The 27,984-nt window shown below is 42.0% G+C and overlaps 1 protein-coding gene across 1 annotated transcript in view; it reads right to left on the reverse strand.

Moving 5' to 3' along the window:
• The window catches only part of ABCA13 (ATP binding cassette subfamily A member 13), a 418,312-nt gene that overhangs the window by 208,523 nt on the left and 181,805 nt on the right, over positions 1-27,984 (reverse strand). The window contains exons 32-38 of the mRNA XM_084798070.1: positions 26,382-26,496; positions 24,825-25,154; positions 22,139-22,208; positions 20,504-20,635; positions 8,139-8,276; positions 6,908-7,088; positions 4,712-4,930 (exon numbers count right to left, since the gene is read on the reverse strand). Coding sequence (XP_084654196.1) covers positions 4,712-4,930; positions 6,908-7,088; positions 8,139-8,276; positions 20,504-20,635; positions 22,139-22,208; positions 24,825-25,154; positions 26,382-26,496 — 1,185 coding nt within the window. The remainder of the gene's footprint in view (positions 1-4,711; positions 4,931-6,907; positions 7,089-8,138; positions 8,277-20,503; positions 20,636-22,138; positions 22,209-24,824; positions 25,155-26,381; positions 26,497-27,984) is intronic.

The raw sequence follows: 27,984 nt of genomic DNA on the forward strand, positions 1-27,984 counted from the left end.
AACTCTCCCTTCTTCAGCAACCATTAACCATTCCTAGGTCTCCTGTGGAAGAGCGAAGTCTCAGGAACCCTCCAATGTTCATGGGCAAATGTAGACAGACCTCATTCTGTGTAAGTCGCGTGCAGGGAACCACAGCTGCTGTGAGGGCCTGAGCACAATGGCAATGCCGTATGCAGGTGACAGCACTTCAAAGCACTCCTCCCTGGCTTCCACGTCTTATGTTCTCCCTGCCCCCCTTTTCTACCATGTTCCTTTACTCTGGTGGAGATGAAATAAACACTCCATCTAGAGTTGAACACTAAACAGGCATTTATTCTCAGAACTTTGATCAGCTATGAGTCTCTCCATTGCCCTTGCCTACTGTAAAGAGAGCCGAAGGCTAAGAAGAGCACTAGTGTAGAGGTACAAAAACAAATATGTAGGAAGCAGTTTGACACCACATACATTTAATGAAACAACAGTGTAAAATGCTCCCATAGGGTCTATGGCTTCCTTAGCCATGGGTTCTTGACAAGGGTTCCAGTTTACAGTCTCGGGCATAAATTCCGTCCTGCGGAGTAGACCTCAATTCCAAGCAGAAAGTGGTTGGTCACCCCCATACCCATCATGCTTTTATTGCACGAACAGCCACAACATGCCCAGCAAGTTGGCACTGTAGCTGTCAGGTTTCACAGACAAGACCTCTGATGACTATTCTTCCCCTGCAGCTTGCACTGCACTTCCCAGAACTATGAAAGCTAGTCAAGACGGTGCAAGAGTTTCGTTCCAACTCTGTTCCTCTACGTCCTGCAACAATTAATGTGGTGTCTTCAAAGACTGGGTCTTTTCATCTAGTTATTGTGAGCAACTAAAAACAATAGCAATTGTCATTGTTGTATTATGGACCTCTAGGGTATCTGTGACATATAACTCATAGGAAGGCATCCCACACCTGACCCTGGGAGTTTTGTTTAAAAACTTATGGCTTCTAGATGCATCATCATTCACTTTCCCAGGGAACTTCTACTCAAACCCATATCTGCATCCGCATCTGCATTTCTATCTCTATCTATATATGTATATAAGAGATGGATTCTCAAGTAGCCCAAGGCTGATTCAGAACTTACTACACAACAGAGGATGACTTTGGGCTCCTGTTCCTGCAGCTCCCACCTTACAAATATGAGATGACAGATGAGGGGGACAATTCCCAGCTTATGCACTCTTAACTCTAAAATAATGTTGAAAGTCATTAAAGGTTCCAGACACTCTGCCTTGCCTCCTACTACCCTGTGTGCCACACCAACCAGGCTACTGTAGAGATGATCTTTAGCTTCTTTACGGGGCCCTTTAGCTGTCCTGTAACCAGCAATGTTCCATCAAGCAATCTCTTCTCTAGCTCATCCAATCATTCATTCTCTGCTGGACCACTATCAGCAGTAGACAAACAGGATGCTACGATCCCTGCCTTCACGCCAGCCTGTGTCTTTACTTGCCCAATGTATCATTGTTCTAGTTTTCTACTCCTGTTGAAAAAAAAAAGCTTAGAAAATGTGCTATTGCCACCTTCCTTGCCTTCTCTCTTTAATGACCCTAGGAAGATCTCCATGTCCAAACTCCTCTTTTGAAGGTCTTTTGTACAGTAAAGCAAAGGTCAGTAATCAAGCTTCATGTCACTTAACCCAGCACAGGATTGAGGCATTGAGCCCTCCCATCTTCCTTAAGAAGCCATCTTCATTCCATGGTCATTTTCCTTCCCCATTCCATGCTCCTTTGGCTGGTTCTTCCTCATCCGACATCATCATCGGTTACTATAGACATGGCTCAATCTACCATTCTCTCTCTCTGCTTTGCTTTCATGTATCAGTCTCATTTTACACCAAGGTAACCTTTCCCCAACCTCAGTTCCATAATATCCACTGGAATTCTATGCAGCAGCAACACAACAGCATCTGAATGACTCCAGGTCTGAAGATGGCTCTCTCTTGGCTACCCTCATCTTCCTTAGACCAAAGGAGGAGCACAACAATCATTATCTGCCTCTTGACAAGTGTTTACCCCACATAGTCTACAAGATCTGCTACCTCCCTTGAACCCATGTTAATGAATTCAGACCTTAAAGAAAACAAGCTGTGTTACACAACTCTAATCAGAAGTATGTTGGCTCCAAATCAGATGTTTTCGGTTTTCCCTCCCTCTAATTGAGAACTACTGTCCGAAAACATGATCTCATTCTGATTGCTTTTGTGTAAATTGGCTTTGTTGCTAGGTAACATGCTGTGAATTGATAACTGTTAAAGGTTGCCTGGCACCCAAATAAGCCTATGTAGCATTGTCAGGAGCTTGATTTAAGTATCCAGTCACAGTCACAGTGGAATTTACTATGGCCCAACACAGACACAAACTTTCACATTTAAATAAGTATGTAGCCTCTAGATTTAAATATGTATGCATATATAGTAAGCAATTACTATAGGTATGGGACATAAGAATATAAGCAAAAGATGGAAGGAGCAATGAAAAGCAAAACGTGAACATGAGCAAAGCACAATGGCAAATGTATGAAAATGTCATAATGAAACCCATTATTTTATATGATAACTAAAAATACATAAAAGAAACTTTAATTGAAACAAGTGAGTTATGCCTTTTCAGTAAAGAAAGATTATGTGTTACGCTTCCAATTGGCTATCTAGTATATATGTAGTCCAAGCAAAACATAGTTATTTCATATTGAGTACTAACTTAAATTTGAGATGGCTTTAAGCAGTACAGAGAAAGTGTGTTCTTTGTATATTCAAGAGATAGTTTTTATTTACATTATTTATGCCAGCACTCACCCTGAAAAGATATTATGAGGTGAAAATAGAATATGATTTTACATAGGAGAAAATGCCAATAGGGTGAATTTTGAGAGAGAAGGAAATGGAGAAAGGAAGCATTTAAACGAACTCCGTGATACCATATGCCACTTCCCACAAGGCTTCCTGTCCCTTGAGGATTCTTTCCATGAGTTTGAACTTGATTTGCATTTTGACCCTCAGAGAGTGAGCATCTGTCCAGGGGAACAGTTGATTTGTTTTACATATGCCCTTGTCATAACAGGTGTCTAAACATAGGCAACTATAGCAAGTTGAAGTTATCTAAATACTGATCTCTTCCGAAGGTGAGCAAGGGAAACTTGGGCAGCAGTGCACTCCTCTGAAGCACTCTGTCACTTCCTACAGAAACTGACTTGCACTAAGCAACTGTCACAGGGAAGTGCACAGGGATTTCCCCTGGTGCTCTGTTCTCCCATGCTCATCCCTGAGACATTTGCGAATTCCCCATTCTTGGTGTGTGGTCTTGTCTTACTTCTAACAAAAGAAAGTCCACAGCACTGCCTAGCCCCAGCCACCTACAATCTTGTGTGTACACCCAGACCATTCTGCTCAGTTAAGACTCTTCATAGAATCATGTTTCAGAGGATGCTTCCATAAGGATCCAGGACTCCCCCAGCCCCTTAAGATCTCTACCAAAGGATGCTAGGGGGCATACCTTGACCACGTGTCGAAGCCACCGCCGCCTATATTCATTAGACCAATTAATCATAGCTGATAACAAATAATTTTCACTTCTCAGGCCATCAGAATGTTCAAAAGGCTGGGTACGCTGTGGTCAAGGCGGTAGCACTAAATGGCCTGCAAAGCCCTTCCTTCCCTGGCCAGACAGTCTTGACATGCTAGAAGCCTCTGTTCCTACATGCTGCAATCCAAAGTAAAGGCATCCAAGTGCACTTGGCTTGTGAGAGCCTTAGGACAGACCTTCCCTTCCCTGTATGAGTTGTTCATCTCTCTGAGGATCAACTACCACATCTGCAAATGGTGGAGAGTCTCCATACTGCTCTGGCAAAACCATTTCAAATGGGACCACAGAGTATTCTCCATTTCCAGAAGCTTCTTAGGATCCCCCACTGGCCTACTTCCCCCCAGCCCCCATCTGTTCACTGCAGCAAAACAAATCTACCCCGTGGGCCCTCCCACCGCCTGCCTTCTGCTTAGTCTCCTAAGTGCTCCCCTTCCCACTTGTGTCCACAATCATCCTGCAATGCAGGACATACTACTTGCCGAGCTGTGGGAGAGTGGAACAATGTGATTTCTGCCTCTGTGTCTGTAATTCTAGCATTATTATTAGTGTTTCTTTATCCTGTTCTGGGATCGATGGGGAAGCAAACAGCAGGGGTGCTTCTACCTACAGTCTGTCTGGAGGCTGTGCATCTGCTGCAGTATGGAGAGACCTACCTTCCAGACCTCAGAGCAAGGACAGTCCTCAGCTCATTCACAGCTACATGCCTAGTCAATCTGTTGTTCCTTAGCACTCCACATAAGCTTCTCCAGGCCTGGTTCCTTGCCTTCGTTTGTATTTTGTTTATTCCAGGATAGGTATAGCCTCCCTTTATTCCGGATACATGCAACTTCTATCTCCTACCTATCCACACTTTCCAAGCTACCTCAATTCTCCTCCCATTTCAGGGACAATCTAGAGAAATCTAGTTCTTTTCAAGAAAAGCTTTCTCTAAGATCCCTGGTGCTGTTGGTTCTGGCATACCTCTATGCATAACAACCATCTACTATTTTTCTCATATACATAGATATAAATGATATTATTAAATATCATTTAATATCATGCAGGTGAAGAACACCTGCATGACTGGGCAAAGGCATGAAGGGGAAACAGAGAACTGTTTACTAACTTGTTGACTTGCTGCTGTAGCTCCTTCTTAGTCCACCAAGGAGCTTTGATGGAGCCAAAGAGCATTAGGTGTTCTCGTACAGTGAGGTTATCCAGGAGAATATCCTGCTGCGGACACACCCCCAGCTCCTCTCTGACCTTAGGCAAATCTGTCTGCAGGTTCTTGCCATTAATGATGATGGTTCCAGACGTGGGAGGGTAGATTCCCATCAACATGGATCTGCAGGAGAACAAAGATCGGCATAAACAACACCTGAACACTGATAACATCAATGAGCCACTCAGTTCCCCTGGTGATGTGTTCAGCCTACAAGGAAATCACTCGTTCTGCTGACCAGCTTTCCACGTGGTCAATTAAAACATAAGGAATCCACGTGGATGTTGGATTGTCCAACTGTGGGAGGTGAACATATCAATAGGTCCTGTCGGCTAGGGGATAGTGTGACTATCGACCTCTACAGTGGTGTCAGACTTGGGTGAACGGTCTGACTGAGGGAAGGCAGGCACGATTTCCATTCATATGGAATTCTAGAATAAATAAATGAGTAAGCAAATAGTAAGTCAGTGGCCACTTGAGAGGCAAGGGTCAAAGATGACACAAAGAAATCTTGAAAGGGAAAAGAAATGTTCTATATCTTCGCTGCGATATTTGCTCTGACATTAGATAAATGTCAACCCTCACTAAACTACATGCATAAACACATGATACTGACTGTGCAAAATTATGCATTGAGAAATTTGACTAGCAACTCTTTGTTATAACCATTTCCAAACCTATTTGGACTGTACAATAAAGTCATATATGTAGTGGTCCCTCAGGAACCTTGGGAGTTGAATCCAGGATAGGCCCACTTATACCAAAATTCAGATACTCCAACTTATTGTACAAAAATGTCAGTGTGCAAACAGTCTATGTAATCTTTCTATGTACTTTAAGTCATTTATATATTGTAATTTTTAATGAATACTGACAAGAAAATGATATCTGTACATGTTTAGATCAAATGCAATGTTTTGTAGATAGTTTTGATCTGTGCTAGGCAAATCCATGGAAGTGGAATATACAGACACAGACATTCAGACTCCCAAAGGCCTTTGTTTTAAATGGTAAATACCCAGTTCAGTAAGTGGCTCTCAGACTCTGAGCACTGCCAGTAAGTAACAGGCCAGCACTTAAGAGGACTCCAAATGTACTCCAAATGTCACTAAAAGCCAAGTAGTTAGCGAGCCCTGAAACATCCAGAATCTGCTTACTTAATTCTCCTTGTTCTGCAGGAGGAGCACAGCAAGCACCCTCATAAGACATGCGCAGTAGCAAAGGCCACTTGTACAACTCACACATCCCCAATTTGCATGTTCTGAGAAAGGAGAGACTCTCAGGACTATTTCAGCATGCCAGGTACAAACACAATCATTCCAGGCTCTTTTTTATTACTATTATTTGTTTCCAGGGTGAGCTTTCTGGAGCTCTGCAGACACTATTTGTCTGCTTTTCTTACTAAGGTTGAAGCTACTTCCTTCTCATCTTCCTAATCACATGTTAGACCAGTGCACATCTGATGAAAAAAAAAGAATAAAAAGTGATTTGCTCAGAAGATACACTTCATAATTTTGGCAGTTAGCCCCAAATAAGGTACTTTTCCACAACCAGCTCAAGGCTATGGGTATTTGATTTTTTTTTTTTTTTTTTTTTTTTGGTCTTCTGGAGCTACATGACTGAATTCTTTGATCAAATCTGGAACTACTGTATCCAAACCCAAAACCCAGGACTTAACCAAGAAAAGAGCCAAAGGAAAAGAAGATGAAAAAAATTCTTGAATGTTTATAAAGATTTCTCTGTTTTTTTCTATAATTATTCAAACAAAATTATATGTTAGCAGGTATCAAATGACTTCAAAAGGTTAAAGCAAAGTACAATGGACTACTGGTAAAAATAAAAGTCCATTGTGATATTTAAAATTATGCACCCATCTCGCCTTGGAATCTATTGGGGACTATTGTGGGAGGGTCTGTGGAAAGAGAACTTGTTTTTTTTTTCTTCTGAATCACTAAGCTCTATGTTGAGATCAAAGCAAAACAACAATGGAAAAATTAAAAATGAAAGGAGAAGAGCAAAAGGGGAGGGGGAAGAGGAAAAAGGAGAGAGGAAGGACAGAGGAGAGGGAAGAGAAAATAAGTTCACCAAAATGGGACACACATGATGGTGGTTTTCCCTGCACCATTGGTCCCCAGCAGGGCTGTGATCTGGTCTTGGTGGAAGGTGAGAGTGAGTTCTCGGACAGCCACCTTGTGGCCTTCATATTCCTTGGTCACAGATATTAGTGACACTCCTGGGCTACCTTCTTCCAGCTCTCCTGGGCCATGTTGCTGTGAGAAGCCTGTGTGGAGAATGGACAGTCACTATGAAAAGATTTCAAGAGCCTGGAAAACAATGCCAATGCTATAAAATCATCTGCTCCTTTGGAACAGAATCCTTTCTCTGGGAGGCATGCCAAGAGTTTCCACGGTCTTCATTACCAAAAACAATAAGCAAGATATGTAATAGCAAAATGTGCTGGAGCCACTGAAAACAAAGCTCTGATCTTTTGCCATAGGAGACCGCTGTGTAAAGAAATAAAAACAGATGCACGCAAAGGTTCTGTAGACAAAGACAATCAGGAGTCTGGTTACAAACCATTGTCCACAGGAAATCTCCTGACGTAGGTATGCATAGGGACTGGCTGGGTGTATTCTAAGTCTCCTCCCCCATCCATAATCTACTTGGTTAATTAGAGTTTAAAATCACTTTCAGATATTCACTTGGGATACAAATCCAGCATGAGAGGCGGGTCCCTGGGAATGGCCCTTGTGCCTGGCCCACAGGGCGAAGCCATGATGCTGTAGAGTGGTAGACATGAACGGTCCTGATCCCCTAGGCTTACGAACTGCCCCTGACCTAAGAAAATGCCCTGGTTTAAAGAGGCTTTGACATCCTTGTTCACATAAGTGTCATAGAAGTTAGAACATGTGAAATTATTTTTAAAAAATATATATATATATATACCTGGCAGTTGCTTGCCATTCAGTTTTCTTACACCAGTTCATTTTCAGTTTAGAGAATTATAATATACACATTAACACAGACAACACATAGAAAGGACCATTGTAAAGAACAGGTGATGAACACAGACAACACACAGAGAGGAATATTGTAAAGAACAGGTGACGAATACAGACAACACATAGAGAGGAACATTGTAAAGAACAGGTGACGAGACCATTCTGCGGTGCCAGGACTTACACACACATCACTAGGGCTTTGCAGCTGACCCCCGTGACTGTTAGCGAGCCCAGAACAAGCTAAATTGGGGAAGCATGGGATCTGTACAAAACGAAAATCGACACTAATGGGAGAAAAAAATTACCTATTACAGCTTCTTATTACCCACCTTTGTTGCCCAAGTCCTCATTGAAGAAGAACAGACCAGAACTCAGAGAGCGACGACGCTTCTCCATCAGACCGCACACGCTTTTCCAATAGGATGCAGTGAAGGGAAAATACCATGGTTTCCCTAAACCAAACATGCCTAAGAAAATAAGATACAGATAAAAATCAGAATCATTATTTTCCATGTGTCTGAAAGTTCTAGAGTAGATTACCTTAGCTGATCCACATGCAATCTCGTTTCCCTCTAAAAAAATTTCAATATGCCCCTCATACATACACCAGTATTGTGGTTCTAGCTACAGCTATCTGCTGGTCTCCTTCAAATCTACTTTCTCCAAGTGGCCTTGAGACATACTAAGTAAACTTGAACAAATGCTGGGCGCTCTGTCAGGAAAGCCCGTTTGCTCCTACTGGACCCCTGTGATGCTTTGCTCTTCTTTGAACTACCTTTGATGCTTGCAATGGTTCCTACACAACACAAGCATGAGCATGAAGGCAGTGCCTGAGAAAATTATTCAAGCATGGACTTCTACAAAGAAGGATAATTTGTAATGCTAGCATTTCCATATGAAACGCATCCACACTCCTCAGACACATTGTCCAGACTCCTCTCAGTCCATTTAGCATTCACTCTGCCCTCATTTCATGTGGAAAGAAATGAAGGGGCCTCTATTCATTAGAACATCCAGAATTTCCTGTAACACATACATTCTAGCTGCAGTGCTGTGCAGGAAACTTACTGAAAGGCCTAAACTCTACTATGATTGGAATATAAAAGGCCCACAAGAAGAGGTTTCAGTACTTTGACCATCCAGAAGAAGAAAGAAATACAAACACTGACATATTCCAACCAGAATGTTCAAAAGGACAGCCATATACTCAAGGAGAGAAAAAGGCAATAACAAAGTCTGGTTTTGGTTCCAAATCCTCAGATATGAATATGTAATCCTGAGTAACCACAGAAACCAGGAAGCACAGAGGGGCAAGTATGGGGGCTGCTGGGAGAAAAATAGCAGGATATGGGTGACATGAAGTAGGACATGGAATTATGGGGAAGGGTCTCCAGTTGGGGGGGAGGGGCCAATAGAGAATAAGGAGAAAGTTATAAGTGACACCCAGTTTGTTTGATAAAGCTTTAAAAAATCATTTATTTACATAAAATTATATATAATATGTATTTAATACTTATACATATACTACATATATGTATGTGTCTACATATACTCATATATGGAAGCCACTTGGGCTGACAATGGTCCCCACAAGAAAAAAAAAAAAAACTCCAGCCCCAGGCATGAGAAAGCTCCTTTTGAATGATAGGTTGGGGTAGTCCAAGCAACTCCTGAAACAATATAGATTATTAATGTAGCCCTTGGTTGCCTCTCAGAGGGGAAGTGCAAGCCCCTATTGCTGAAGATACCTCATACTTAGGACACAGGATTCAGATGATTCAAGGATGGTCTGACAGTAAACAAACCAAGAAACAGGCAAATAAATAGCAAACCTCTTCCTTCAGTCTAGCATTCATGGTTCCAGAAAATACAGTGCAAACTGCCAAGGGAAGGAAGCAATTAAACAGTCCTACCCAGATGCAACACCCATGAGTCACGACTACCAGCTTGGCAAGGTCTGCATAAAGATGCACAGAGTGGCACTCACATGCCCACGTCAGTAACAACTGACAGTGGTCTAGTCGGACTTGTGGCCCACTCAACAGGAGAGCAAGCATGCCTGTTACTGAAAGCCTAGCCAACTTCCAGGGGCTAGTGAGACCATGGGCCTCAGGAAAGGATCAACTACTCTCACTTTGCCATACTAGCATAATTTCTCACTACATTCTAAATCGTATCCTCTTATCTACAGATAAGTGTTCCTGCTTCATTTCTGAGACTAGATGGCAGACACTGTGAGGGAAGATCACGCAAGCTTTCAAGGAAGCGACAACTACCTGCAAGCCATGGGAACAGGAAAGCACCGCCCCGACACCCTCACCTCAGACTTGTAACATTCAGCACTCTGGAGATACTCTCTGTTGGTAAGGCTCCAACCTGTGGCACTGTGCAGAGCCATGCCGCTCCTGCCTCAGCCCTACGGAGGAAGAGTCACCCAGACAAGAAAGGCACATAACAGAAGTGTTACACTGTTTCTTCCTACCCCAGAAATTATCCATGGACTTCATCTATAGTTGCTCACAAGTTTCTAACCCTACCAGCATGCCAGTCAATTACCGTCTTTATAGGCCCAATATAAATAAGGATAAAGGGGCTCGCCCAAGAAGAGAGTTGATGGCTCCGGAAGCTGCACAGTGGCTGGCTTCTGGTCTCACCTTACATGTCCATCTGAAAATATATAACACAAGTACTGCAGCAAGAAGACCCTGGGGTATCCTTTGCTGACCCTTGCTTCAGTCAAAAAAGAAAAATAGGAAGGTTACCTCATCTTTGGATCCCAGCTCAGTCGCAAATTTTTTTAATAAGCCTCATCACACGCAATCATGAACAATGTATTCATGGAAACAAAAAGAGATCGCAAGCAAACAAATACAAAGGGGAATGATTCTGCATTTGCCAGCTATTTGTTGTCCCTGACCCTCCATCGTCTTAGTGGCTTCACTAAGGGGCTTCTTAAGTCCACGTGTTCAGCCATCTCTGGGGACAATGGGAGAGGGATGAGTCAGTCGCAGGATGCAGATGCTTAACGCACTTCTAGGTTTTGAATTAGTGATTAAAGTTCTAGATGGCAGAAACAACGCGGAGCTGAAGACGCCCTCTGAGTGCAGCCACTGTTCTATTGTTTATAATGTGAAAGGGCAGAAGTTAGACTTGCAAAGTGGAAGAGCCTAGGAAGCTCTTGCTTTCATTTAATGAGATGTTGACTAGCCATTTATATTTCTAAAGATGTGGCTAGATGACACTATTTCTTTAAACAGAGGGAAACGGAAACATATTGATGTAATATGAACCCAGTGATGTGCAGAAAGGTATCTGAAAAGGAATGGAAATGACATTACTATTTCTGGTTGATTATGTTGGAGACAAGTGAATATTTTTTCTGCTCCTACAAAAAAAAAATAATAAATGTTCCAAAGATTTTACAATCAAAATGGGTCCGTGTGATAAATTACAGCTCACGTTTTCAGAATCAGCAGGAAGAAGAGCTCCTTCACACACCCTAGAGATGAACTCAGCAGCGACTTGCCTGTTCCAAAGAAACAACAGAACATCCCCACACATCGGGAATATCAAAAAGAAAGCCGGAAAGCAAACCACAGCTCAAATCCACTTAAATAAGTACAGACTCCAAAGACATTTTCATGGAATGGCTTTCGAAGAGATGGTTGTGACGCATGCACACATTGGTGAATGCGCACAAACACACACTCCATATAGGCATGCACACCTGCAACTCTGTACTCTTTTAACAGCCTCTCCCCTACAGGACTAGTTCATGGAAGGCACTGCTGAGAATGAGTAACGCAGGCTTCCTGGGGAGGAAAAGGAGGCACTTGAGGCTCTCCCAGGAACCCAATGCCAGCAGGCCAGCCCAAGAATAAACAGAGCAAATGAGGAGGATGCATCTCCATGCAAGAAACCTGAAGTCACCCGAGTCCATAGCATCCTGGTACTTGTCTAGTTCTTCCCCAGTTTCATCTTTCTGTTCCGAAGAGCTATCTGTAATATCGATGAAATCTCCCTCTCCTGCCTCAAGGCCACACAAATGGATCAGATGCAGACTCACTTCCTTTTTTTTTTTTTTTAACTAGTGAATGTGAGAAGCGCCACAGAGAAAAAGGCACCACGAAAGAGCATTGCAATGGCAGGGTCTCCGTAGATACAAAACAGACACGGGCCCCAAAGCCGAGGGAAAGGTTTGAGAAAGTAAAGGTAGGAAAGGGCAAGAGGGGCGGCTGGCGTTGGCAAATACAAAATCCAGATGCCCAGCTGGATTTGAATTTCAGACAAATAACACATGATGTTTTATTATATTACCCAAATATTTGAAGTTATGTGAAATTTGCATTTAGCTAGCTCCTTTTATTTTATGTACCTATTAGACTCTGTTTCCCACACTGGTGAGATTGAAACAAAAATCCTGGTACAAATAAACAGTGGTGAAAGTCAAGGTCATCTGAGCTGTTCAGGACATGGAACCCTTTTCCTGTAGCATTCTGAAGTCAGAGGAAATTATCAGTATGAGAGGGTTTGGCTTATCTGGTCTGTTTTTTAAGAACTATAACTGAGGTCCACAGGGTGGCTTGGTGGAGGGGGTAGACTGCAGAAGGGGGAGAAGAAAGGGAAACATATGAAGGAGTGACATGACCAAATGGCCCTAAGCAGGAATGATGGCTAGGATGTTCTGTTTGGGAACAGAAAGAAGGGGCAAAATATGAAAGGATGTTCAGTCAGGACAAATGAATTTGAAGATAAATTGAATCTTAAAGGTTGACTCTCTATTTAAGCCATCGCAGGCTCAATCTGCACAGGCTTTTGAAATCCTCTTAGAGGATCGATTCATCTGATCCCTGTGAGGGTGACGGCCTCTCTGCTCAAGTCCCTTAGACATCTGAATTCACGTGCATGCTCTCAGAAGGGTTTGCACATTGCTCACACTGCCAAGTGTTACTGGGCACAAAAATATGTGGGAAGGTCTTGTTATACACCAAGCTGTGCACCATCCATTGGATTATGGAGGAAGGGAACTAATTAGCATCATTTGCCCCTCTCCTTGGAATAACCTCCCTTGTCAGTGCAAGAGAAGATGTCAATGAAGTCAGGCAGATACGGTGGAGCCAAATGTAACTGAAAGACTATAACGAAGAGTTTGCGAAATGAAGACTCTGAGAGAGGACAGATGCCACTCGTGAGCTCTCAAACAGAGAGTTTACCCACCTGATGTGGGGCTCTGCAACCTAGGAAGTTATCTGATGCCTTTCTGTAAGGGAATGAGAAGAGTTTGCATCAGTCCTATGGACTGCTATGTAACACATAAAATGAAGAGAAAGCATTTCTTTGGAGCTTGGTGTGTATATATATTTGTGTGTGTGTGTGTGTGTGTGTGTGTGTGTGTGTGTGTGTGTGTGTGATAGACAGACACATAGATGACAGAAAAAACAGAGCGAGATGAAGTACATAGAAAGAGAAGTTTCTGCACACACACAACACTTTCAAGCAGGAATTTCAAATATGTTGAGACTCTATTTAGGGTACAATTTAATATTATTATCATTACTACTATTATTTATATACACTGCATACATTGTCAGCATACACAGTGAGCAACTGCCATTAATAAGATACCTTTCTATTAACAATTCCCAGAGAAGTCAGCACAGTACACTATGAAGAGCCACTGAGGGACAGCAGGGTTGGTCAGAAGACAGAGGTGACAAGAGGACAGTGTGAGCATGGATTTGAACATGCTTTTCAACAAACAGAACCAGTGAGAAGGGGCACGTATGTTTATAATTGGCTGCTCTGTATAGTTTTATTAGACTGGGCGGCAAAGGCTATCTCTAACTTTCTGATATTTGGGGGTTCTAGGGCAATGATAAGATCTGAGTGTGCCCTGAGTGTGTGTTTTACACATCTACACCACTGTGCCATCATTGTCGACATGAATCATAATTACTGTTCTGTTGATATAATAACATGCCATAACCAAAAGAACTTAGAGGGGGGAAATCTTATTTTAGCCTTCAGCTTTAGAGGGAATATAGTCCATGGTGGAAGGAAGGCATGGTAGCAAGCGAGTCCATCACGGACATCAAGAACCAGAGAAATTGCATTTTGCCTGCACACAGTAAGCAGAGAAAAAGAACAGGAAGTAGGGGCAGGCTATAAACCCTCAAAGCTCACCCCAGTGACACACAGCCTCCAGCAAGGCTCCACTTCCTTAATCCAATTCCATAATCGTACCAAACAGTGCCACCTACTGGTGACAAGCTGTTCCAACACATGCACCTATGGGGAACATTTCTCATTTAAACCACACCAGTGGACCTTGTGGCAGGCAGAGTGCTGGGTCTGCAGTGGAGCAAGCCAATTATCCACCATCTTCACTCCACTGAATGAATTTTATGCTTTCCTGCAAGGGCATGAAGGCAAACTGAGGGAATGACACCAAGTCAATCAAAGAAATACAATGAAATTTTTCTTCTAACTTTTGAAGTTGAAGAATTGGCAATTTCATGACATATAAAGAAAAAGTTCATTTTTGCCTTTGTCTTTCTCGGTATCTTTTACTTTCAGTACTATGCCCTGAAGATTTTGGTGCTGTGATTCTGCTCTGAAATAAACTACCATGTTCCCTCACACCTAGCTAAAGGATGAGATTGACAGTACAACTGCAAAGGGTCCAGCGCTTGAATTCCCTAAACACAATATAGACAGAGGATCTTGTCATTCAAAGACAGCTTGCCTCTCACAGATGCTTTCCCTTTGCAGGGAGAGGAACCCAGTCTAGCTGGGACTTGTGACCCAACCAGGGTCACAGAACTCCTGCACAGCCGCACAGGCAGAGACAATCCCCGGAAGAGATGTTTTGGCATGACGAAGAGGGACTCAGAAAGCAGACCACCATCTCCTTGGATACGGTAAGATGAGAGCAGGCTCTGAGATGACTCAAAGCTCCTGCACGTACATCAGGGATAGATGCTGCAGGATGGGGTGTGTGGAGGCATGGGCTGATGTCTTACCCTTCACCTAACAGGAACGATGGAATGAGGAGTTTGAGGGAAAGAAGAGCAGGAGATGTCAAAAGGGAGACAAAAGATGCTGGCTGACCATAATGAGTTACAAATGCCAGGTACCAAAGCACAGCACAGCCCAGAAGGCCAAGGAAATTCCAAATGCAAACCGGCTTTGGCATTCCAATATCCATCCTTAAGGAAGATGGCTCTGAGCCCCAAATTGGCCTCCTTTAGACTTTCAGGGAGAAAATACTCTACAGTTACCAAAGCACAGTGTTCCCCTGACTCAATGCGAATTCCTCATGGCGCCTTTCCACCAAGACGAATCTTCTCCAAGCCTAGTAGACCACCCCCCCATAAACTCAGCCATATTTTCCTCAAAAGGGTCTTATGTGTGGACACTGTCGCAATATCAACCACCTACCTCAAGGCTGGAACTTCTAAATTGAAATAAAGCATACATGGTCTTTGTGTGAACAGTCCATGTTCACACCACTGTCCTAACTTCATCATATCCCACTCCAGATCTTCACCCCGTGGGTCATGGAAGCATTCTGTCCTTATGGATATTGGCCTCAAGCAGAATCATGATTATTTGGCTAGTTCATTTCATGCAAAGTCTATGAAAGTATCAAAGAACCTTCCTTGCTCAGGCTAAATAATGATTCTATGAACAGTTTCTAGAGCTGCTTCTACCTGCTTCAAACTCTTTTAGGGTTCAGTCATGAGTGACTCTTGCTGTTGAGAGAAACCTACTGGTGGGATCATTTCTGTTTCCTTCCCTTAGCCCCATCCCCAAAAGATCATTTAAGCCTCTCCAGTGACACTCTCATCTCATTCTCCAGAATCTTCTAGAAACTTTCTGATCACAATCACCTATCGGCCCCCCACCCCATTCTCAGGTCCTTCTGAGCACTGCCTTTGTGAAGAGTTTCACTCCCTGTATCCCTAAGCAGTGACTACTAGTGTCTAGGGCTACCAGAGGTGGAAAGATTTGGAAGCATGAAAATCTTATACTAGGACACCCAAGGTCTAGATAAGACTGGTCACATCCATCTACAAGCTCAGACCACACATGCATCTCTAGAAATGGGAAGCAAGCCTGGAGAGTGAGAATAGACGTGAATGGCACATGGAGGAGGAAAAGGGGCAACTCCAGAAAGTTCTGGGTCCTGACATTCCCCCTGCTTCACCCGAGTCAAGGGCTGAGCAGACACTCCAGACTCAGAGATGACACTTCAGATTTGGGGGTGGGGTTAGAGGCTCCATTTCTAGTGGGGCTCACACTATATATAGCCTGGGTCACTGAAGGGAACATCTTTCTCCCTTTTCAGAACTATTTTAAAATACACTTATTCCTTTTTGTGTGCATATGTTTTGTGCCGTGGTGGCCAGAGAGTCACTTCAGATCCCATCTTCTGCCATATAGGTAGGTCCTGGAGATTAAATTCATGTTGCCAGAGTGAGCAGAAGGCAACTTTAGCCACAGAGCCACTGCACCAGCCCATAATTCTTTTTAAAGAAACCTACTATTGAAATATTACCTCAAACTAAAAATCTTTTTGTTCAGTGAAGCAAGTGATCAACAGAAAGAAAGGAGAGCTCACAAAATAGGAGAAAGTATTTGCAAACTGCCCATTCCAAGAGGCATAAGGGACTCCTACACCTGAATAATGAGAAAGCAGTAACACAATTCTTTTAAAAGCCAGATGACTTGAGTGGACATTTCTTCTAGTAAGATGTACTAAGGTGTAAGGTGTTCAGTATTGTTAATCAACAAAAGGCAAATTAAAATCACAATTTCAACTCAAACTTATTCACATAGACATTCTAAAAGAAAAAGGAAAGATGAAACTATTCATGAGGGCATAGGTACAGGAAACTGTTGCATACCTTTTATGTTGATGTAAAACTATCATACCACAATAGAATAAAAATGGAGAGTCATCAAAAACTAAACACAGAACCGCTGTGTGATCCTTCAACTCTATGTGTGTGTGTGTCTGTATATGAAATCAGTCTATTTGAAAAGACATATGAACATCTCTGTTGGTGACTTCACTGTTCAAATGACCGAGACATGAAGTCAGTGTAACTCTCCCTTGGTAATGAATAAAGGAACAAGGGATTTTTTTCATATGCAAAACTTTGAAAAACATATCCTATCATTCAGGACAACAGAAATGGTGCCAGGGGACACCGTTATATCCAGCAAACACAGAAAGATAATACTACATGACAGGAGGTGTAGGAGAAGTCCAAAACTAGGCACAAAGGACCCCAGGGACAGGATCTGCCTGCAACTATTTGTGGAGGTGATCAACAGGTAGTGATCAAAGTTTCAGTTAAGAGAGATGAATGGGTGCTTTAGACGCACCATGTACCACTGTCCCTGCAGTTAGCAACACTGTATTGCATGCTCGGAAATTTGTTATTACTTAATATCACACTAATTAACTCCCAAAGTGTATCTTGGTCTGTGATAAGTAGTTGTATACCCTACCCCAGGTACTTCAGTTTCTTTTTCAATTAGCAAATAACTTTACATTTTGAAAGGACTATATAGTCAATTTATGCAGTTACTATAGATTGATACCGACTGTATGGTGATAGTGAACTTGGCATTGTCACCATTTTTCCCTCCAGCTTATATATCCGTACATTGAATATCATCGCTCTTATCACATTTGCCTGCCAGAGGAGGAAAACGCCACGTTCTATATATTCATAACCAAAACTTTTGTATAACATTAAGCCTTTGCATAAAATTATTAAAGAAACATTTTGGGGGGTTTTACTTGTAATATTTTTTATTTTTGAAACTATAGCATAATTTGAACATTTCTCTCTCCCCCTTCCTCCTACTAACCCCTCCCAAATAATCCACCCCACTCTCCTTCAAATTCATGGCCTCTTTTTTCACTAGTTGCTACTGCATACATGTATGTATATATATACACAAATGACTAAATATAGCTTCTTTAGGAGTTTATTGTAAGACTGTGCCTCCTAGTAACATTGGTTGACTGATTGATTGATTGATTGATTGGCTGGTTGATTGATTGATACAGGATCTCTCTACATAGTCCTGACTACCCTTAAACTCACTATGTAAACCAGCACCACCATGGCCAGTCAAAGTGTTTGAATTTTTTAAAAGACTATCATACTTTTTAAAGTTCCAATGTTTTATATTGTAAAGTTGATATCAGTATGAGACCTTGGGGATGAACCAAAAGGGAAAGTGGGAAATTGTACAGCTTAATAAGTTATGTGTTTGTCAAGTTATGTGGGTTTGTCAAGATCCACAAGGGGTCAATTCAATTTTTCTCATTGGATTTTTATCATTTTGATTCAAACCTAGACATCTGAGAAGAGGGGGGGACCACAACTGAGAAAATGAATTAGTTAAAACTGGCCTATAAGCAGCTCTCTGTGGCATTTTCTTAATTAATGACTGATTTGGAAGGACCCTGACATAGTTGCTAGTGCTTTCCATAGGCTGGTGGCCCTGGGTGCTGCAAGAAAGCAGGCAAAGCAAGCCATGAGGAACCACCAGTAAGCAGCATTCCTCCCATGGCCTCTGCATCAGCTCCCGCCTCCAGGTTCCTGCCCTATTTGACTTCCTTTTTTTTTTTTCCTTTTCCCCTGTTTGAGTTCCTGTCCTGACTTCTCTCAGTGATGGACTGTAACACAGAAGTGGAAACTGAAATAAATGCTTTCTGCCCCCAAGTAGTTTCTTTTGGCTCTATTCTTATCACAGCAATAAAACCCTTAGTGAAGACATCAGGATTTTTATATCTCAGGTTTTGACAGAGGGAACGAAGTCAGAACACTTTTGGTCCTAGTGCACATTTTATAACACCACAGCACTGCTGAGGGTAGCCTGATGTTGCTGGTCTTTGTGATTGTAGGACTCTTTTCTTTATCCTTGAAGTTCAAGAAATCAACCATTCTCTAGCCAAACACATGTTTCTTCTTAGGAATTGTGTATGTTGTGTGATGATCACTTGCTGGGCACATCCAGCTTGACTTCTGGTGACTTTTCTTGATTGCCTTTAGCTCCAGCTGATTCTGGCTCCTCTAAGGATCAGTGGCCCTGCACTAACAGACCCTCAAAACCCATTAGCATTTTCATCTTTATTTTTGTTGACTGCTCCTCTTTCAGTTCCTCATTATCTTTTTAATAAAAAAAAATAGGCCCTCACTGTATACCTCAGGGTGACCTCAGACCCATGCCTCTGCCTCCTGAATGTTAGTATTACTGGGGTGTGTAATCATATCTAGCATGTCTCACTTCTTTCATTAAAAAAATAAGTTGTATATTTTAGGATTTATTTTTAAGTGTGTGTCTGTGTGACTATGAGCACCTGAGTGTAAGTACCCACAGAGGCCAGAAGAGGGCGTCAGGTTCCCTGGGGCTGGAGTCATAGATGGTGGTGGGCTGCCAGACATAGGTGTTAGGAACTGAACTAGGATCCTCTGCAAGAGCAGAAAGCACTCTTAAGCACAGAGCCATCTCTCCAGGTACCCGGCTCACTTCTCTATGCTCAGGACTGCATTCTTGCTCTATAAAGGAACATCACACCCTATCACGAGGATCTCTTTATTGCATTACTCAGCTTCTTCACTGTGCATCTGCTTCTTATCCAGCATCTTGCCAATTCTGGTCCTCTAGGTTCACTTTATTACTTTCTAATTTCATGCAATCCTAGTTTTTCCAAAATAAATTATCAAGTAAGTTTATACCGTCTGTCTATTATTGAGGCCATATTTTTGTACCTGTGAAAATGTCTTTTCAGTGACCTATGCTTTTATGTGTGCTAGTCTTCAAGAATTCCGGGAGTTCTGCAACTCTTAAATGGGGTTTCACAACCAAAACTGTGATTTATTTTTCCGCCCATGCCTCTGTTTACATTTTCATGTTTGGAATCCCTATTTATAGTTTGTAATCTTAAAGGCTAAAGGTTAATTCTTCTTTAAAGTATATAGCCAGAGTCACAAGCAAATTCAGCAATAAAATATAATACTACCCATATGTCGGCTCTAAAAAATGTTTTTCAAACTTATAATACAATTTTTCTGCCTTTTATCCTGAACCAAATGTTAAGTGTATGCCTCTGTCTCTCTTGACTCAGCAGAGAAATTCATTACTCCTCTGTTGGCCCTCCCACACTCCCTGTGATGGATGTCATGCCCCTGCCTCTGTGTTGTGCTTGCCACACTAAGAAAGAAGCATGCTACATTCAGAGAAATCCCTTATCTTGGGCACTACTCACCTACAAGCTTGGATCAGGAAGTAACTCCTGAGTGCACCCTCTCTGGCCCACTCTTCTACCACATGCTCCCTTATCTGGCTTCCTCAAGAATCTACTACCAGTGTAGGTCCCACTTGACTCCCTCCAGATGAGTTTTTGCCACATACACTTCCCCTACCCCATCACGCGTTGCTTCCAAACACCAGACACCACAGCTATGTGCAAGCCAACACCCCTGAAGGGCTCCACACTCTTTTGACTCTCATGTCCACCTCTTTTATACACTTCTTCTTAGAAAACAGAGCTGTGCTGTGTGGTCTGCAGAAGCCCACCTACTGAGAGCTGTTTGTGCGTTCCAAGAACTTTCCGCTTTCCTCATCCTGTTTACTATGTTGTCTAATAAAAATGAAGACTTCTTACCAGGGACCAAGTTGCTGAAGTACCATCCACACAGAAAATAAAGGATTGAATCAAACAGCATCATCCAGCAGACCCAGCCAAATGTCATGCCCCCTGGCTCTGGAGCTCGGTACATGTGTCTCCATTGGATCCCTGCCAGAGGAGAAAGAACAGTTACTTGGGCTGATTCTTGTACTGTAGGTTTGAAGTGGGAGTTTCCTAGTTCTAGAAAAGACTTGTGTAGGACAAAAAGCGAGTCAATACTAGTAATACTAAGTTTTCAAAGGCATCATTAGCTTGTGTGACCTCACCTCTGTTTCAGAGGGACCCATGAGCAAGCTTTAGCACCACGTCAATCTCCAACATTCCGAAACTCTTTGAAAGCCATTTGTATCTAGTCTTATTGACCCAACTAAAGAGCAGTTTTCTGGAAAATATGTTAAATATTATATAGATAGTCTATGGTGGAAAAGAGTCACTATTTATTATGTTTGTGGTTTATTTCTCAATTACAATATAAGTTGAGAACATTATTCTTCTTTCTATTCATGGTGGCACTAAGTACGAACCCAGCTTTAAAATATTTTAACCATTGTGTATTTGTTATCATTTAGACCAAAATAATTAATTAATTTAATTGTGACTACGTTTCTTCTATATCTTGTAGGTCCAGTTTTTGCTTTGAAGATCAGTTGAAGGAAAATGGAGGGGAAAAACATTTATGATCAAGGGGGAATTTTAACATATTTTACTGGAAATGTGTTAAATGCAAAGTAATTGGCAATACATCCAATGTTGAGTTTTACCTATGGCTTGTATTTTGCTTTATATCTGAAACACATCCCCAAACCATATGACTATCTAGAAAACATATGTTCTTACTTAAGAGATTATAATAAAAATCTTCATGTAAGTAAAAGGTGCTGCCAATACTTTTTAAATTATTTTAAGGGTCTGGAGATGCAATCCAGTTGTTAAATATGCTTGCCCAGCACACACAAGGCCCTAGGTTCAGGCCCAGGATTCCATAAACCAAATGTGGTGATATATGCCCATGATCCCAGCACTTGGAAAGTTCTAGGAAAAGGATCCAACATTCAAGGTCATCCTCTGCTACATAGGGAGTTCAAATCAAACCTGAGCTAAAGAACTTATTTCAAAAAAAAAGTTATTTAAGCTGCATATATGGATAAATATGTACATAAAATGGAGGTAATAGTTGTGACCTCTTTTTGCTAATTACACATAAGACCCAGAAAATAATGAAGGTGAGAACAGAAGAGGAGGTAAAGGCTGCAGAAAGACTTGTCCTAGTTCAACCACAGTCTAACAGATGGAAGGCATGAGCACACCCCCACAACCGGAAGATTCTGGAAAGTCAGTAGATTGATTATGTACTATAAACAGGACCTGTGTACTAATCAGGATCTACAACTAGGCTTGGGTGATATTTATAACAAGAGATTCTATGACATTATTTTTTTTTACTGTTCTCAGAACTATAACAACTAGGGAAGGAGAAGGTTCCATCAGCAAAACTCAGTACTAGAGTATCCTTCCAAAGTTTTCACTTGGTAAAAAAACTTCCTGTCCATTCCACTGCCTGATAGCCACGAGCATCACAGAAAGCCACCGCATAAGGGCTCATCGTCTTACCTTCCTCCTGTCCCTCCAGAAATGTAATAAAAAAGACTCCTTGTCCGAAGGCTGTGGTTGAAAGCAAGCACTGCCAGGGTCGATAGGGTAAGGAGAAAACAGCCATTAATGTTTGATTGTGACCACAGAAAATTCACGACACCCAATTCAAAGAAGACACCTCCCAATTAAAAGGTTCTAATGATAGCACTGCTTTGGGCAATGACTTAAATGTGTGAGCCTGAAGGGATTAGCAGAGTGTCAGACCACTCTGAAAACCATGCTCGCCAGCTTCTCTTTAATGCTAAGATGAATTATTTCTTTTCATTGCGACACTCGAGGTGTCATAAATTCAATGCACTGAATACAGAAACAGGGAACACATAACAGTGAGAAATAGAATGGAGCAATTTGCTATTGTGTCTTATTATTAAATGTATGCCTTGCAGCACTCTTTGAGCACACTGATGTGGCATCTACACAATTCTACACAGAAAAGAAGTGCATTAAAGGAAGCTGTTAGTTTATCTTCAGTGGAAGAAGTTGTGCACACACACACACACCCAAAAAAAGGCAAATCACTGAAAAAGCATAACATTTAAAATACAGTGTACCAGAATTAGAGGTCATCACTAGCTAGAAAGCATCTGCGTGTGCAAAACAAGTGCTATATGGCCAGATGCCTTACACATAAGGTCTGAAGTACAAACAAAAACAAGAACATTAGACTCTTAGTTCAAGTTATATCCTTAAGACGTTTATGAGCAGGAGATAGCAAGGGTCTCATTTGTACTAATTATTCTGGGAATACATGACTACCTCTAACACAAAATTATTGCTTTTAAGTTGCTACAGGTATTATATAAGCTCGTCAGGATGATGAGAACACCTCAGCACAGCAGACGCAAAGTGAACTGAACAATTTATCCTAGGTGTGCATGTGTGTATTAAGTATATCTGGCTACAAAAACGAAAGTCAGAACAGCTTAGCCGGGTGTTGTCTGACTATAACTCCTGCTACTTGGGAGCGGAAGCAGAAAAATTACAAGTCTAAACCTTGCCTGGGATACAGAGTGAGGTCAAGGCCAGCAGGAGCAACTTAATAGAACTCTTTCTCAAAAAAAAAAAAAAAAAAAAAAAGCTTTTTTTTAAAAAGTGGTAGAGAATTGTCAAGTGTATTTCAGGGCCTAAATTCAATTCCCAGTGCCAGAAGAAAAGGACAACCTTTTACTTAATTGAAGTTGGAGGAATTAATTGGGCTGTTATATATGCATTGGCTATGAGGCTCTGAAGGAACCCAGACGGTATTCCCCACCCTAGAAATGGGGGAACAAACTCATCTTTCAAGAATTTCATGTTGGAAAGAGTTTTTTTTTAAGTCTTTATGGTAATTTTTGAGAATTTTATATAACTACTGTATTTACATAACTTCCCCCTCCCTCTCCCTCTACAACTCTTCCTATGCCCCACCCCCAGGATCTCTAAAATTCTTGAGCGCTTACTGAATTGTTATTACACACACATACATAGATACACATATATATATACAGTTTACTGAGTCCTTTTCCTGTTACACACATAGGCATATGTTTAGAGCTGACTGGCATCAGATAACCTGTTAGAGAAGACTTCTGTTCCTCTCTGCAGGCATTAACTGCCTGTCACTCTTTACCTAAAAGTGAAGTCTTGTGAGATTTCCTCCAGCTACCTAATGTCAACTGCCAGTGTCAATTTTTTTTTAATGTCTTGTTTAGGCGACTATATTCTTGAGACTTCAGGGGGCAGCTTCCCCACTGTATATAGAGAGCACCGTCTCACAACAGACTTCCTGATCATGTGGCTCTTACCTCTTGCCCAACATTTCCTGAGCCTTAGATATTGTCATATAGATATATCCCCAGGGGGCAGGGCACCCTATCGTCTACTGTTTTCCACATTTTGACCAGTTGTAGGTTTCCAAATACTCCTTAGCAATCCAGGCACTCGCAATGTCTCTAAACCCTTCTCAAGGTGATTCTGGTCACACCTCCTAACAGACTGCTATTTTGGGACATTGACTGGCTGGACGAGGATACGTAAATTGGTTGAGATACACCTCCAGCTCTATAAAGGACGTGACCTGATATTGATGTGTTTGCACCCTCCATACTGACTGATTTCCTACTATGTGTCAGGCAGAGTGCCTGCCAGACAACAGTCAAGAAAAATTCTGTTGCTGTCTTCTGAACATTTTATACCGCAGACTTAAAAGCCTTCTTACTCTTTTTCAAGGCATACATTTCAAACGGATGAGTGATTCTGACATTGCTAACAGAGAGATCTTTCCACTTAATGTGATGTAACTCATGATGCTTCAAGAAAAATGCTTATTTTTAACTTCCAAAATAGCTTCAGAAATCTATTTCTTTCGATGCATGAAACAAAGAGAACCCAAAGTTATATGTTTCCTTGAGGAGGATGCTGACTTCCCAGAATCCTCAGAGAGACCCCATTACAGAAAACTTACAATTCTTAATGGCCTGCCACTACATCACTGCAAGTCAATGAACCACTGCTGTAGTCTCGCATCTGTGGGCAGAATACAGAGTAGAGATCCCCAGATGCTCCATATAAGTCAGAACAAGACAGACTGGCAAGCTGGGAATGTGCCATGCTTAGAGGGCGCCTATTGGTTTTACTTTGCATTCTTACAGAGCACCTCACTCACCAGAAGGGTCTGGATGGCAAAACTGAGTTGGTTGTGTAGAACCAATAGCACCACGTAGGGCAGGAAGCTGATCATGTACCCCAGGCTGGTACACAGGGCTGCTGTATTAGCTTGGTTGAAAAACACACTTAAGAAGTAGCTCAGCATGACCGCTGACACTCCAAAATCCAGCAAGAAAAGAAAAATGATGAAGGCATCACTGTGCATGAAAATGCCACTTATCTTCAGAATGGCAGCAAGAGCAGCACTGCTCAGAGCCAGGGTGGCCATGTTCTCCAGGAACCAGGACAGGAAGTGGATGGCCGGATGCAGCCCCATCATTCGCATGTACTGTGAAAAGAAGGAGCCCGGGGTTATCCCCGCAGTGCGCACTTGAGAAAAGGCAGGTGAAATCATGAGCAAGCAGAACACCAGAAGGAAAACAAACCATTTGGTCTGTCAACCCAGCCCAGGAAATGGCATTCAGAAGGTGACTTCCTGATGTCATAGCCATTCACTATGTTCTTGGGGAGAAAAAACAGAAGCTAGACATGAAAGAGTGTCACCAGGAAGAAGCATTGAAGAAGCAGACATGAACAAAACGTCTTAGACTATAGGCTTGATGGGCCACAGCTGCGTTATGTTTCCTGTTGGTGTGGATTTGTTGACATATTGTCTATGCTTTTGTTTCCCCATCTATTTGTGCAGACTTAATTCAATAAAGCTGAAGATGGAGGGAAACCTGAGATGAACTCCCTGCCTCACAAGGGCTTTACATGAGCTATAGAATGCATTTTATAAAATAATCATAGGTAAATTAATAAAATTAATTTCTCCACTAACCTTTTGTCCATGTACCACATGGTGACAGTTTGGACGAATGGGCTTCGCATCAGTAGCTCTGAGGAATGGTCGCTTACTGGCTATTAGTAGATATAAGAAAGAATCCAGAAATTGGAACCTCTGTCTCCAGGGCCCTGTGCTTGGGGATCAAACCCACTTAGGGAAGGAACACAGATACCCTTGAATAGATATGGTTTTAACCAGGTAAGTGATGTGTAGATTGGTAATACTTGACACCTGGTTCCTACATTTCAGTAACCAAACAATTCATGGCCATCATCCCTTGCCTTCACTCATCTTCAAGAATCAACAGGCTGTCACATCATCACAAGATGCTCTTACAAACCTCTACCCTTAAAAGTCATTGTCTGATATTTTCAAACTTTAATATATTAGGTCAAAAGTATTAGAATTCTTGTTTAGAATCAGAACCCGAAATGAAGGCGGGAAGTGATGTTTTATGCAAATTACCGATGAGCAACAGCGGCTTTGTTCCTTTAATCTCATGCACTTTGTTTGATATCCTTTTGTGGCAGCAGGAAATACCTATCATATCTTGACTATCCTTCTGACTCCAGTAGAAAACAATGTTCCTAGAAGGGAGACTCCCCTAGAGCCTGGGAAGGAGTTCAGCAAAGGGAAGGAAGACTAAAGAGTGATACCAGGTGATTTGCTTGGAGGACCACTCCTGAAATGTTCGCTGGTGATCCCACAGGCACTATTAAAGCCGTTTACCTCTTCTATCTGGATCTCTCGCTCATAAACCAGCTTCCGGACCATGCTGGCCACAGACACCATCCATGTCAACATCATAATGAGTGGGAAAAAGAAGCCAACATTGTTCAGGAACCTGTCAGGGTATAATTCATCCAGTCAATATTCAAGGGCAAGTGACGTCAAAGGAAAGCAAGAGGAGTTGATTCGGATCATGAATATGCTAGGATCTACGTTTCTATCAGGTTTTAGTCATGGTTTGGTTTGGTTTGCATGTTATAAGTCACCTTCAGAAGCAGTACCTCAAAAGGCCTGCAATGAAGGCCTTGTGGTTGCAGCTGGCATGCTGGTTTACAAGTGTACAGATACACAAAGGGTATCATGCCCAAGACATGGGGCTCAAGGTGCCTTGGGTAGCCACTGTCTAGCCTCAGCCACTTGTTGTAGACAGAGCGGGCCGTGGGTAGGAAACATACCACTGACTCATGACTATAATTCTTCTCAGTTAGTTGGGACCATTATGTATCTTCAATAAAAGCTAATAATTGGTCATAGGTAACCATTTATAAAATATGTTTTTAAAAGTTGGCAAATTAATGTTTCTCACCCTTTCTATTTCCCCAACTTGTACTTTCCTACCTACTCTAACTAGGCTCCATTTGTAAAGCATAATGGGGTTGTTGATGACTCTTTTATCCCAAATCCAACGAAAATTGGTAATGTTTCTTTGTGACATCTAAATTTTGCTTAAAAGTAGTGCTCTCTTCTTCACTCTCTTCTTTCGGCTTCTAGAACAGCTTGCTCTCCACCACTGCTTGGCCACTTTTAAATGCCTTAACTAACAATGCCTCCCTTACCTGCCCTTTTATATGGACATTCTATTTGAACTGCAAGGTGACTGCCATGCTCTCTGTCTTCTATCCTGAGTGAGCTCTAAACTCACATGATAATTGTATTTGAACAAAGACACACAAGCCATATTGCTTGCTCTGTGATACTTGCATGAACTACACATAAAAGGTCCTGCTATTTAGGACACCATCCTAGGGACCGGGAGAGATAATACTACGGCCACTAAGCACAAGTCTGTCACATGATGTAAGGTAATAGTAAACACTGGGAGAGGAAGCAGCAGCTGTGAGAAAGGATGTCACTCAGACATGGCTAAGGTAAGGCATCAGCAGACAAATACTTGAGCAAAGAGCGTGTAAAGGATAGAAGGGAACTGCACAAGGGGAGCTGTGAGAAGACAAAAAAAAACTGAAAATGAATGGGCTGGTGATGAGAGCTGGCAAGGTGCTCACGACTTAGGAGATGCTGTCAGAGTCCAGCCTGGCCAGATAGCGTGGGGAGTTTTGCACATCACAGTCAGTTCTGGAGTTTAGTTAATAAAGAGAAGAATATAACAAAGAGTTTTAAAGTCAGGAGAAGCAACAGATAGAAAACACACTGAAACATAGATAATGGAGCATGGATAGAGAGGCCTCGAGGGAGAAAGAGTAGAAGACCACAACAGATATGAAGGATGTGGCCTTTGTGCTTGACAAGTGACATACTTGTTACTAAATGTATACATGAACAAAAAAGAAGGGAGTTAGACTCTGATTTTGTTCACTTGGCTACA

The sequence above is a fragment of the Acomys minous genome, assembly GCF_964271855.1.
Source record: "Acomys minous genome assembly, chromosome: 10".
Classification (NCBI taxonomy): Eukaryota; Metazoa; Chordata; class Mammalia; order Rodentia; family Muridae; genus Acomys; species Acomys minous.